We start from the raw sequence: 14,144 nt of genomic DNA on the forward strand, positions 1-14,144 counted from the left end.
CTTCCTTCTGAAACTATTCCAAAAAAATAGAAATTGAAAGAAAACTCCCAAACTCATTTTATGCGGCCAGCATTATCTTGATCTCGAAACCAGACAGAGACCCCATTATAAAGCAGAATTACAGACTAATATCCCTGATATTAATTATCCCTGATGAACATGGATGCAAAAAATCTCAATAAGATGCTAGCAAATGGAACTCAACAGCACATTAAAAGATTATTTGCAACGATCAAGTGGGATTTATTCCTGGACACCTGGGGTAGTTCAATACCTGCAAATCAACATGATACACCACATGAATAAAAGAAAAGAAAGAACCATATGAACCTCTCAATAGATGCAGAAAATTCATTTGACAAAATACAGCATCCATTCTTGATAAAAAAAAAAAATCTTCACGAAAGTAGGGATACAAGGAACATACCACAACATCATAAATGCCATATATGAAAGATCCACAGTTCATATCATCCTCGATGGGGAAACACTCGAACTTTTCCCCTAAGGGCAGGACCATGACAGGGATTTCCACTCTCACCATGTTGTTCAACATAGTACTGGAAGTCCTAACCTCAGCAATCAGACAACAAAAAGAAATAAAAGGCAAACAAATTGGTTTGGAAGATGTCAAACTTTCACTCATTACAGAAGACAAGATACTCTATGTAGAAAACACAAAAGACTCCACCAAAAATTTAGTGGAACTGATACGTGAATCCAGGAAAGTTGCAGAATATAAAATCAACATAGAGAAATTTATTGTATTTCTCTACACCAATGATGAAGCAGCACAAAGATGAATTAAGGAATCAGCACCATTTATGGTTACACCAAAATAAATAAATACATAAATAAGATATCTTGGAGTAAACCTAACCAAAAAGTTGAAAGAATTTTGTTCTCTGAAAACTATAAAACATTAATGAAAGAAATTAAAGATGGCACAAAGAAGTGGAATAACATTGCATGCTCATGGATTGGAAGAATAAATATTGTTAAAATTCCTACACTACCCAAAGCAAACTACACATTTAATGAAATCCTTATCAAAATACTACCAGCACTTTTTGCTGAGCTAGAACAAAGTATTCTAAAATTTTTATGGAATCACAAAAGCCCTGAATAGCCAAAGCAACCTTGAAAAAAAATCCTATAGGCATCACAGTTTTGGACTTCAAGTGCAGTGATCAAAACAGCATGGTACTGGCACAAAATTGATACATAGATCAGTGGAACAGATTAGAAAAGCCAAAAATGAACCCACAATTATATGATCAATTAGTCTTCAGCAGAGCAGGAAAGAATATGTAATGCTGAAAAAGAGACTCTTCAAAAAATGATGTTGGGACAACTGGACAGTAATGTACAAATGAATGAATCTGGACCGCTTTTGATACCATATACAAAAATAAATTCAAAATGGATAGAAGACCTAAATATGTGACATAAAACCATAAATATCCTAGAGGAGAACACAGGCTATCATCTCTTTGACACTGGCCATAGCAATTTATTTCTAATTATGTCTCCAATAGAAAGAGAAGCAAAATCATAAATAACTGAGACTTAATCAAAATTAAAACCTTCTGCACATTAAAAAAAATAATCAAAAAAAAGTAAACTGTGGAATGGGAGAAGATATTTGCAAATGACATCAGATAAAGGGCTAGTATCTAAAATCTATAAAGAAAATAACAAATTCAACACCCCCAAAAAAATAACTCAGTTAAAAAATGGGCAGAAGACATGAATAGGCATTTTTCCAACGAAGACATACAGATAGCCAACAGGCACATGAAAAGATGCTCAACATCATTCATCATCAAGGAATTACAAATCAAAAATACTATTAGATATCACCTCGCACATGTCAGAATGCCTAAAATTAACAACACAGAAACAACAGGTGCTGGTAGTATGTGGAGAAAGGGGAACCCTCTTGCCCTGCTGATGGGAATGCAAACTGGTGCATCTACCCTGGAAAGCAGTATGAAAATTATTCAAAAATCAAAAATAGAAGTACTGTGTGATCCAGCAATTGCACTACTAGGTTTTACCCAAAGAATACAATAATTCTTATCCAAAGGGCACATGCATCCTAATGTTCATAGCAGTATTATGCACTACAGCCAAATTATGGAAACAGCCCAAGTGTCCATCAACTGATGCATGGATAAAGAAGTGGTATATATATATTAAATAGGATATTACTCAGCCATAACAAAGAATGAAATCTTGTTATTTGCAACTATGTGGATGGGGCTAGTGAGTATTATGGTAAGCAAAATAAGTCAGTCAGAGAAAGACAAATACCATATGATTTCACTCATGTGGAATTAAAGTAATGAAAGAAAAGAGCATAAGGAAAAAAACGAGAGAGAGAGAGAGGCAAACCATGAAACAGATTCTTAACTATAGAGATGAAACTGAGAGTTACCAGAGGGGAACTGGTTGGGGAATGGGTTAAATAGGTAATGGAGATTAAGGAATACACTTCTGATAAGCACTGAGTGTTGTATGGAAGTTTTGAATCACTATATTGTATACCCGAACCTAATTTGCACTGCATATTTTTTTTTATTTTATTTTATTATTTTTTTTAAATGATTTTTTATTATATTATGTTAGTCACCATACAGTACATCCCCAGTTTCCGATGTAAGGCTCGATGATTCATTAGTTGTGTATAACACCCAGTGCACCATGCAATACGTGCCCTCCTTACTACCCATCACCGGTCTATCCCATTCCCCCACCCCCCTCCCCTCTGAAGTCCTCAGTTTGTTTCTCATAGTCCATAGTCTCTCATGTTTCATTCCCCCTTCTGATTACCCCCCCTTTCTTTATCCCTTTCTTCCCCTACCGATCATCCTAGTTCTTATGTTCCATAGATGAGAGAAATCATATGATAGTTGTCTTTCTCTGCTTGACTTATTTCACTTAGCATTGGAGGAGATAATGCACTGCATATTAACTAACTGGAATTTAAATAAAAACTCAAAAAAAAATAATAGGAGACTTTAACACTTCATGCACATCAATGACTAGACCATACAAATAGAAAATACACAAGAAAGCAGTGGCTTTGAATGACCAATTGGAACAGATGGAACTAATAGATACTTTCAGAACTTTTTATCCTCAAATAGCAGAATACACATTCTTTTCAAGTGCACATAAGACATTCTCCAGAACAGATCACTTGTTAGGCCACAAAACAAGAAAAAAATCTCAAAAAATACTGAAGTTGTACCGTGCATGCATCTTTTCTAACCTCATTGTTGTGAAATTGGATATCAACTGCAAAATATCTAAAAGACCACAAAAATATGGAAGTTAAATAATATGCTACTAAACAATGAAAGCAAAGATGAAATGAGAAAAATGATTGAATACAAATGAAAATAAAAACACAACAGCCCAAAATCTTTAGGATGTAGCAAAACTTTCTAAGCGGGAAGTTAGAGCAATAAAGGCCTATCTTACAAAGCAAGAAAAATCTCAAATAAACAACCTAACCGTACAAAAAAAAAAAAAAAAAGAACCTAGAAAAAGAAAAGCAAACAAAGCCCAAAACCATTATAAGGAAGGACATAATAAAGACTAGAGCTGAAATGAAAATATTAGAAACAAAGCAATAGAACAATTCAATGAAACTAAGAGCTCATTTTTGAAAAACATACAAAATTGATGAACTCTTACCCAGACTCATCAAAAATAAAAAAGAAAGATAAAGAGACAGGACACAAATAAATCATAAATGAAAGAGGAGAAATGACAACCAACACCACACAGACACAAAGGATTAGAAGAAGGTAGTATGAAAAATTATATGCCAACAAGTTGGAGACTCTAACAGAAATGGATAAACTCCTAGAAACATACATCCTTCCAAAATTAAATAAGGACGAAACTGAAAATTGGAGCAGACCCATTAACAGCAATGAAATTCAATCAGTGATCAAAATACTCCCAGCAAACAGAAATCCAGAGCCAGATGACTTTAAAGGTGAATTTGGGGGGCGCCTGGGTGGCTCAGTTGGTTAAGCACCTGCCTTCAGCTCAGGTTATGATCTCAGGGTCTTGGGCTCTAGCCCTGAGTTGGGCTCCGCTCACTGAGGAACCTGCTTTTACCTCTCCCCCTGCCTCTCCTTCCCTGCTTGCTCTCTCTCTCTCTCTCTGTCAAATAAATAGATAAAAGAGGTTGACACATGATATAGTTTTTGAGCTTTAGAGGCTGCATCAGTGAAAGACAAGGGAACAATATCAATCCCTCATACAATACTCTTGAAATTAAATGGGGATAGATATACACAATATAAGAAAAATATTTTATATTACGGAAAAGGCTAAGGCCACATAAAACCTGGCATCTATTTCACAGATAAGATTTTACTGGTGACGGTGAAATTTGAGATTACTGTTAATATTGGTTAAGATTTCCAATTAATTATAAGAAAAGATTTTAAAAACACATGAGGAGAGAACCGGAACAGTGCAACATAGATACCTATTACCTTTTGTTATTTTGTTGTTGTTAGATCTCTTAATTGCATTCCTCTTCAAAGTCCCAGAAGGAATTTATCAATAGTAAACCTCATCAACTGCCATGATGGGCATAGTAAAACCAGGATTATGTCACTGCCCTGTTTATCTTTATACTGTTAATCATGGCCACACTCCATTACTCAGATGGATAAGAGCTGCAGCATCATCTGATGCTGAGTTCAATCATATAGAAAGAACCACAGGAGCAAAAGGGGTAATTATTGTTTTTGGTTTGTTTTCCTTCTCATACATGCTATTAACTTTTGAACATATTTCTTCAATTTTTCCCTATCATCTATTTTTTTATGAAAAAAAGCAAATGTGATTTTTTTATATTCAAGTATCATTAACATAGAACATGATATTAGTTTTAGATGTATGCAACAATTTCTCAGTGCTCAACAAGATAGCCTTTTTTTTTTGACTGAATATTTCATGTAACAATAACTTACTGCAACATATTAGGAAATGTGTTTTTATTCCCATTATGTATGGAGAAAATAATACACATTCCTCCTATATTATTGGATGGTGTGTTTGTTTCCTTGAGGCTGAAATTTTACAAAAGAAATGAGACTGATTTTACTTTGGGTGGGAATTATTTCTGATAGAAAACTGAAACAAATGTCTCAATTATATTTTTGTTTCTTAGATGAAACTGACAGATTATATCCCAATTGTAGGCTGTGGAGGGAATAAAGTGTTCTAGAAAGCTAAGAGAGCATTATGAGCTCTGGACCCCAACATCTGAATTGAAACACAAGTCCTCTCCCAGGTAAATGATGTCATGCTAGGCAAATGACCTGGGAATCTGAATTATTTAATTTGTAAAAGGAGAAAAAAAGATGAGTAAGAGATAACTCTTAGGGAAGATAAAATATGGTAGAGCAATAGAACAAAATCTGCTGTCAGCTTCAAATAAAGAGTTGATGTTATTATACCACCACTAGTAATAAGTCCCCAAATTAAGTAGTGCACTGTTCTGTTTATATTAAACTCAAGAAATTGGATACAGACAAATAAGAATGTACAGTACAGTCAATTACCTTACATGGTACAGACAGCATTCCATCATCTGGTTTGTCAGATGGGCTGTTCAGTGTAGCTTGATCACAGTCATTCTCATTTTCCAAATTGCAATAAAGGGTTGTTTCATTTTGGCCATACATATTGACTCAGAAAGCGAGTATGTTTTCCTTGTCTTGGGCTGTCTTAATTTTGCACAGAGGTCAGTTTTCATCTACATGTAGATGTGGAATTTGACAGATTATATTTTTCAATATGATGTGTATCAGATTTGTTAGGTATTTATATTAAGGCATTAAATTAATTTTCAGTATTGTCTACTGCTTCGGCACCCCAGAACTAGGAACTCTTAATAAGTTGAATATTGTAATCAGTCTTTGGAATCATGACAAGAGCATAGAATGTTTGGAAAATTAGTGATTATTCTTGAAATATCCCTGATTCATAACCATTTCTAAACTTTTCCTGGAGAGAGGAGCCAATATTTCTTTTTATGCTGGTATGGACTTTAAAAATTTGACATTTCAGAAACTGAAAAGTTGCAAATCCTTAAAATCCCTAAGACAAAATGTAAAAGAAGTTATCATTCTTTTTTAGGAAGGAAAATGTATTTTACTGAATATTGGCTTGTTCCCTTTCTCTGAACCTGTACACGAATTACTATAGATCTTAACTATTTAACAATATATGTAATTACTCATCTGTAAATCATAATGTCTAAACACTTTTATTATTTTACATAATTTAATCCTGAACATACTTGAGATCTAACTTTATTATCCTCTTTTGATGTAAAGTACATTTTTTATGTAAAGTACATTTACTGAATTTACTTGTAGATGTAGTTTACTTCTACTGTTCTTTCTTATCTTGAGCTTTTTTAAAACTGAACTTTGAATCACACACACACACACACACACACACCATTTTTGTTGAATAGACAGACTGTGACCTCCTTTAGCATAACCAATTTCAAGTTTATTTATTTGACTTTAGTATTTAATGTAGATATAGGCTTTCATAGCCAGATACAGAAGGGGGAATGAATTGGAGTTAGAAACAACTCACTGTTGTTCAGTTTTTCTCTCTGCATCTCATTTTCCATGAAAACTCTTTTGCTACAGACAATAAAGTAGATGATGCTGGTGAAAACAACTAAAAACTTGTATATGAAAATTATCTTCCAAATGCTAGCACTCTCCCCTTAAATTTAGAGTAAATGGTAGGAACTTTATGTAAATGAAGTTGGAAAAGGTATACTAGACAAAACTAAGGTAGAATTCCCCTTAAAGATCTGTTTAAACAGAGTTAAAATAAGATATATAGGTAATATATAGATATAGCTATATAGATAGATATAGTATTATATCTATTCTATCTAAAACAAACTGTTTACCAAAAGGACATGGGAGAGGAATGAGTTAATATATATATATATTCTGGTCTACAGAAATTATCAAATCCAAATCCTTATGCATATGAATAGATACTAAAACTGGCAAACAGGAGATTTCATCTTATATCATAAAACAAATATGGTAACAACCATCTCTTACACAGAATCTGTACAATAATTACTGTAGATCTTAACTTTAACAATATATGTACTTACTCATCTATAACTGATAATGTCTAAGCACTTTTATTATTTTACATAATTTAGTCCTGAACACACTAAGATCTAACTTTATCATCCTCTTTTTATGAAAGTGGACAAAATAATTGTGGGTAGAGGATGATCTGGACCCACAGTCATAGTCCAGACTCAAAGTATGGGCTCCTACATTGATGATCCTAGAATATCTAAGGGGCTGATATGGGTGAGGAACTCATCTGTTCCTGTGGATGCATGGCTTACTCCACACAAACACAGAGCATCACAGAGGACATTCAAGCTTTTGGAATGATTATTCCCAAATCATATTTCAGTTACTTTTTAAACCTTTCAAATATGGAACATATTTCTAACAGTATTTAAGATTCACCTAGATCCTTGAATCAGAGAGGTTGATTCCATTTTGACTTCCATAACAAAGAAAGGAAAAAAAAACTATAAATAAGGGGTTTTATTCTTTTTTTAAATTCACTTTTGTATTTTCAAAGGGCAGTGATTTTGCAATATTCCATACTCATCGATAAACAACACTGTCATCAGGAATTCTCAAAACCTTGAAATATGGAAATTTTATTAGAAGTTACCAATATCCTTTGTTTTAAGTTCAATTAGCCAATAGATAGTATACATTATTAGTTTCAGATGTAGTATTCAATAAATTATCAGTTGCATATATCACCCAGTGCTCATTACATCACAAGCCTCCTTAATACCCATCATCCAGTTACCACATTCCCCCATCAACTCCCCCTGCAGCAACCCTCTGTATCCCAGAGTTAAGAGTGTCTCACAGTTTCTCTCCCACTCTGATTAAAAGTTATTATATGCTCACAACAGGTGTAATTACCACCTGTCATGAAACACTATCAAGGTGATGAAGAGTGGGACAAAATGGGTGAAGGGGAGGAGATACAGGCCCCCAGTTATGGAATGGTAAGTCACAGGAATAAAAAGGAGAAAATAAAGAATATAGCTAATGATATTGTAATAGTAATGTAATAGAACAGATGGTAGCTATATTTGTGATGAACAGCATATTGTATAAATTTGTTAATGGAACATTGTAAATTATACTCAAATTCAAAAAAAAATAATATAAATAAAAATAACTGAAGGAAAAAATACAAAAAAATAATATCATGGCCTATATTCCTTATGCTGAACCTTGTATTCCTGTGACTTATTTATTCCAAAACTGGAAGACAGTATCTCACATTCTTCTTCACCCATTTTGTCATTGGTCCATCAATTTCTTCTCTGGAAACCATCAGTTTCTTCTCTGTATTTACATATCTGATTCTGCTTTTTGTTTGTTCATTCATTTCTGTTTTTATATTCCACATGTGGGAGTGAGGTCATGTGGTATTTGTCTTACTCAGTCTGACTTATTTCACTTAGCAAAATACCATCTAGGCTCATCCATGTTGTCTCAAAGGGCACAATGTTATGGACTTTATGGATGCATAATATTCCATTGTCTGTACAGAATACACACACACAAACACACCCACCCCACACTTTCCTTATCCATTCATCTATCGATGAGCAGTTATATTGTTTCCATATCTTGACTACTGTGAATAATGCTGTGGTAAGAATAGAGGTGCATATATAAATATACAATGGAATATTACTCAGCCATAGGAAAGAATGAAATCTTGCCATTGGCATTGTCATGGATGAAGCTAGAGAGTATAATGCTAAGCAAAATAAGTCAACAGAGAAAGACAAATGGTATATGATGTCACTTATATGTAGAATTTAATAAGCTGAACAAAAAAGCAAAGGGAAAAAAGAGTGAGCTAACTATAGAAAACAAACTGTTTACCAAAGGGACATGGGAGGGGAATGAGTTAAATAGGTGATGGGGATTCAGGAGTACACATGCTGTGGTATGCACCAGGTGTTGTATAGAAGTGTTGATTCACTATATTGTGCACCTGACACCAATATTACACTGTATGCCAAATAACTGGAAATTAAATAAAAACTTTTTAAATGATTATATGAAAATTGAAAAAAAATTAAATTAAACACAGATATCCATATATTAGTGTTTTTGCTTTATTTTGGTAAATGCATATCCAGTAGTGAAATTATTAAGGTAACAATATTTTTAAGACTTTTTTTTTTTAACAAAGAAACAAAGAGAACAGGGTGGAGGGCCAGAGTGAGAGAGAGAAAGAAAATCTCAAACACATTCTCTGTTGAGTTTTAATCTTAGTGTGGGGTTCAATCTCTTGACCCTGAGATCATGACCTGGTCAAGAGTTGGAGGCTTAACTGACTGAGCCCCCAGGTGCCCCTAAGGTACCAATATTTTTTATTGACTACATGAATTCTTAGATTTTTTTTTTAATTTCAGTTAGCCACTGTATAGTCCATCATTAGCTTTTGATGTAGTGTTCAATGATTCATTAGCTGTGTATAACACCTAGTGCTCATCACAACATGTGCCCTTCTTAGTACCCATCCCCCCACCCCTCCCCTCTGAAACCTTCAGTTTGTAACCCAGAATCCAGAGTCTCTCAATGATTCATTAGCTGTGTATAACACCTAGTGCTCATCACAACATGTGCCCTTCTTAGTACCCATCCCCCCACCCCTCCCCTCTGAAACCTTCAGTTTGTAACCCAGAATCCAGAGTCTCTCTAGGTTCATCTCCCTCTGTGATTTCTCCCCCTTCAGATCTCCCTCCCTTCCCTTATGGTCCTATGTGCTATTGCTTATGAGTGAAACCATCTGATAATTGTCTTTCTCTGTTTGACTTACATCATTTAACATAATATCTTCCAGTTCCAACCCTGTCAATGCAAATGGTGAGTATTCATCCTTTCTGATGGCTGAATAATATTCCATTGTGTATATGTACCTAAGGTAACCACATCTTCTTTATCCATTCATCTGTTGAAGGACATCTCAGCTTCTTCCACAGTTTGACTATTGTGGACATTGCTCCTATGAACATTGGTGGATGTGGCCTTTCATTTCACTACATCTGTATCTTTGAGGTAAATATCTAGTAGTGCAATTGCAGGCTCATAGGGTAGCTCTATTTTTAACATCTTAGGGACCTACATAATGCTTTGCAGAATGGCTATACCAGCTTGCATTCCTGCCAACAGTGTAAGAGAGTTCCCATTTCTCCACATCCTTGCCAACGTTTCTAGTAAATTGTGCTATTATAGGTAATTCATACTCCTACAATTTACAGGTCCTTGGAATATCCCTTTATTAGCACATAAGGTTGTTGATTGAAAACATGCACACACACACACAAGCTCCCTAAACATTTATTTTAGGTGCTCATATCCCATGAATGATCTCTTAACTCCACAGCTCTCCTTGGGGCAAAGGGAAAATCCAATGGAGAACACCACTTGGGTGGCCAACAATACTGGACGAACAGATTTTGACCTAGTGGGACTCTTCAGTCAATCCAAGCACCCAACTCTCCTTTGTGTGGTCATTTTTGTGGTTTTCCTAATGGCTTTGTCTGGAAACACCATTCTGATCCTTCTGATACACTGTGACATTCATCTGCATAACCCCATGTACTTTTTTATCACACAGTTGTCTCTCATGGATGTGATGTCCATTTCTGTCACTGTGCCCAAGATGCTCATGAACCAGGTCATGGGTGTGAATAGGATCTCAGCCCCCGAATGCGGGATGCAGATGTTTCTCTATGTGACACTAGTAGGTTCAGAAGTTTTCCTTCTAGCTGCAATGGCCTATGACCGCTATGTGGCCATCTGCCATCCACTCCGTTATCCTGTTCTCATGAACCATAGAGTGTGTCTCCTCTTGGTGTCTTCCTCTTGGTTTCTGGGATCTGTAGATGGATTTATGCTCACACCCGTCACCATGACCTTCCCCTTCTGCAGATCCCGGGAGATCCACCATTTCTTCTGTGAGGTCCCTGCTGTAACAAAGCTTTCCTGCTCAGACACTTCACTCTATGAGACACTCATGTACCTGTGTTGTGTCCTCATGCTCCTCATCCCCGTGACAATCATTTTAAGCTCCTATTCGTTCATCCTCTTCACCATCCACAGGATGAACTCAGCAGAGGGATGGAAGAAGGCTTTTGCCACTTGTTCTTCCCACATGATGGTGGTCATCCTCTTCTATGGGGCTGCCATCTATACCTACATGCTCCCCACTTCCTATCACACCCCCGAGAAGGACATGATTGTATCTGTCTTTTATACCATACTCACTCCTGTTCTAAACCCTTTAATTTATAGTCTTAGGAATAAGGATGTTACAAGGGCTCTAAAAAAAATGTTGAATGTGGGATCTGTCCTACAGGAAACTCTGAAGTAAGGGAAATTTGTACTAATGTTTTGTTTTTGTTTTTTTATTTTTTTTCTTAATCTATAAATGAAAACTTTAGGACCTTATGTCAATGTTTTTCTTCAGATTCTTATAACATGTTGTGTCATTACCTATTCATGCGTTTTGGAGGAATTGTGTCCCTGTAATGGGAAGCTCTTCTGTTTTACAGTTCTGCATTCAAAACAGTTGTACAGTTGTATTGTATCTATGTTACATTTTCCTGATTATTCATATTTTTAAGAAACACATGATGAAATATTAGGAATGAAAGATCATAATGTGTGCAACTGATGAGAGAGAGATGGAGAGAGAAAGGTGATCAACCAAATGTGGCATAAATATATAGGAGAATCTAGGCAAAAGTTACATAAGTGTTAATTGTACTATTATTATTTATGATAATGTTCCACAAATTGGAAATTGCTTAAAACTATTAAGAATAAAACATAAAGCATCAGACTTTTGACTATTTTAAAAATGTGTCCTTGCTGCATGGTGACAATATAAGTAACAAATCTTGGAAATCATGCACATGTTAACATGGCTGGTCACTACTGCAACCATCCAGTTGTTGGCCTGTGTTTAATTAGGTTCATTTTGTTCTTTGGTTCCAAATCTGAAGACATCCTGTGGCTGTTACCTCTCTGAAATCATGAGTGCATTGTGGTAGAAGGTACTGTGGGAAAAACATTAACCTCAAGAAGGAGGGCTTGGGGAAACTTTCCTGCATAAGGTTGTATTGGAGCTGAAATTTGAAGTCTGTAACTTATCATACAAACAAGCAGAGGAAGACCATCAAACATCCCATCCTTCATTTATTCAAAAAACACCTCTTATGCTCTAATAAAAAATAATAACTAATAGCTAAGTGAATTTAACATATAAATAGCAAATGTATACTATCCCTAAGGAAGACGATCTATAGGCATACTTTGTGTAAAGAGTTGTGATAAAATACATAAATTGCTTTGAGGCTCATATGGAAAGGGTGCAGCTCGTCAGGACCCACCAGTTCTACCAATGACATGTGAGTACAGCTACACAAAGGGAGAATGGGGACCCTAGATATCAGTGTTGAATGGTGACTAGATGCTACTTTCATCTAAGTATGAGAGGGTGGGAACAGGGCTCTTGCTCAAGGAGCAAGGACATGATGCCACAAAAAAGGAACACTATGAGCAAAGTTCAGGTGGTTGAACAAGCAAGAGAGGAATGTCCTAATAGCACCTCCTTCCTGGTTCAATTTATAGCCTCATTTCTTGCCCTTTTGAGACCCAAATATTTAGAAATGATAATAAAATGACCAGACTTGGATTGTAGAAATGTTAAATCAGTGGGAATCAATTTGAGAAGAGCAACACTGGACATTTAGAGACAATGTGAGTGAGGACAACGAGCTGGGTAGTGTTAATTTAAGTGGAATGGACCATTCCAATTGGATTTTTGGGCTTTTGGGGTGTAAGTAGACCTTGTTGAATCTGTTCCATAAAACCACAAATCTGGTTGCCTGTTTACCAGTTTCCAATTAGTTGTAACAGCTTGTGAATTATCAGAAAATTTCAAAAAGGGACATTCCATTTTTTCTTTGGCACACTTCATTCTTTCATGACTAGAAAATAAGAATCTTGCAGTATTTTGGGAAACAATGTTAGAAAATCCGTTTGGAATATTTTTGTTGTAGTCAAATGAAATACATAAGATATGTATGCTTTTTTTAATAATAATATCTTTTTTATTTTATATTAGTCACCATACGGTACATCCGTGGTTTTTGATATAAAGTTCCATGATCCATTAGTTGCATATAACACCCAGTGCAACATGCAATACATGCCCTCCTCACTACCCATCACCAGCTTATCCCATTCCCCCACCCCCTCCCCTCTGAAGCCCTCAGTTTGTTACAATTTTTAACTTCTAAAATATTTGAGTGGTTTGTATATCACCCTTCAATATGTTCGACAGTAATGACACACACATTTGATGATTCCATTTAAAATACTGTAGGCATGAGGAACAAAATGGAGCAAAACAAAACAAAGTGTTTTATAGAACCATATTTTTTCAAGAATGGTTTTTTATACTATCTAAAGCAAAATAATGAGATAAAAATGTTGTAGAATGATGAATTATTTTTTTAAATAAAGTGTTCAAATACAATTTTCCATAGCTTATAATAATAAAGATTTATGAGATCCCTTCAGCTGGAAAATCATCAACTTATATTTATTATATTATATAAAGTACATGATAGTCAGAATTACTAGACATAGAGGAACATTTGGTGCTCCTTGTTTTTTTTGCATCTTGAATGTAAAAATGGAAGAGTTTCTGTCACTCACATGCACTTGCTTACACTGTTACATAAGTAGCTGTGCACTGAAGTAGTTTAAATGTATAAACTTCATGTGTTTGTGCTCATGATTTAACCAGCACATGGCCAGAGAAATACTTTTTTTTAAGATTTTATTTATTTATTTGACAGAGAGAGAGAGACAGCCAGGGAAAGAGGGAACACAAGCAGGGGGAGTGGAAGAGGAAGAAGCAGGCTCCCAGCGGAGGAGCCTAACATGGGGCACAATCCCAGGATCCCGGGATCACGCCCTGAGCCG

General features: G+C 35.4%; 1 protein-coding gene across 1 annotated transcript; it reads left to right on the forward strand.

Moving 5' to 3' along the window:
• Nucleotides 1-10,554: 10,554 nt before the first annotated feature.
• Nucleotides 10,555-11,520, forward strand: LOC113261453 (olfactory receptor 2T29-like). Its single transcript, XM_026507576.1, has one exon. The coding sequence runs from the start codon at nt 10,558-10,560 to the stop codon at nt 11,518-11,520; it is 963 nt and encodes a 320-aa protein (XP_026363361.1). The 5' UTR covers nt 10,555-10,557.
• Nucleotides 11,521-14,144: the final 2,624 nt, after the last annotated feature.

This window comes from Ursus arctos, unplaced genomic scaffold, assembly GCF_023065955.2.
Source record: "Ursus arctos isolate Adak ecotype North America unplaced genomic scaffold, UrsArc2.0 scaffold_5, whole genome shotgun sequence".
NCBI classification, from domain to species: Eukaryota; Metazoa; Chordata; class Mammalia; order Carnivora; family Ursidae; genus Ursus; species Ursus arctos.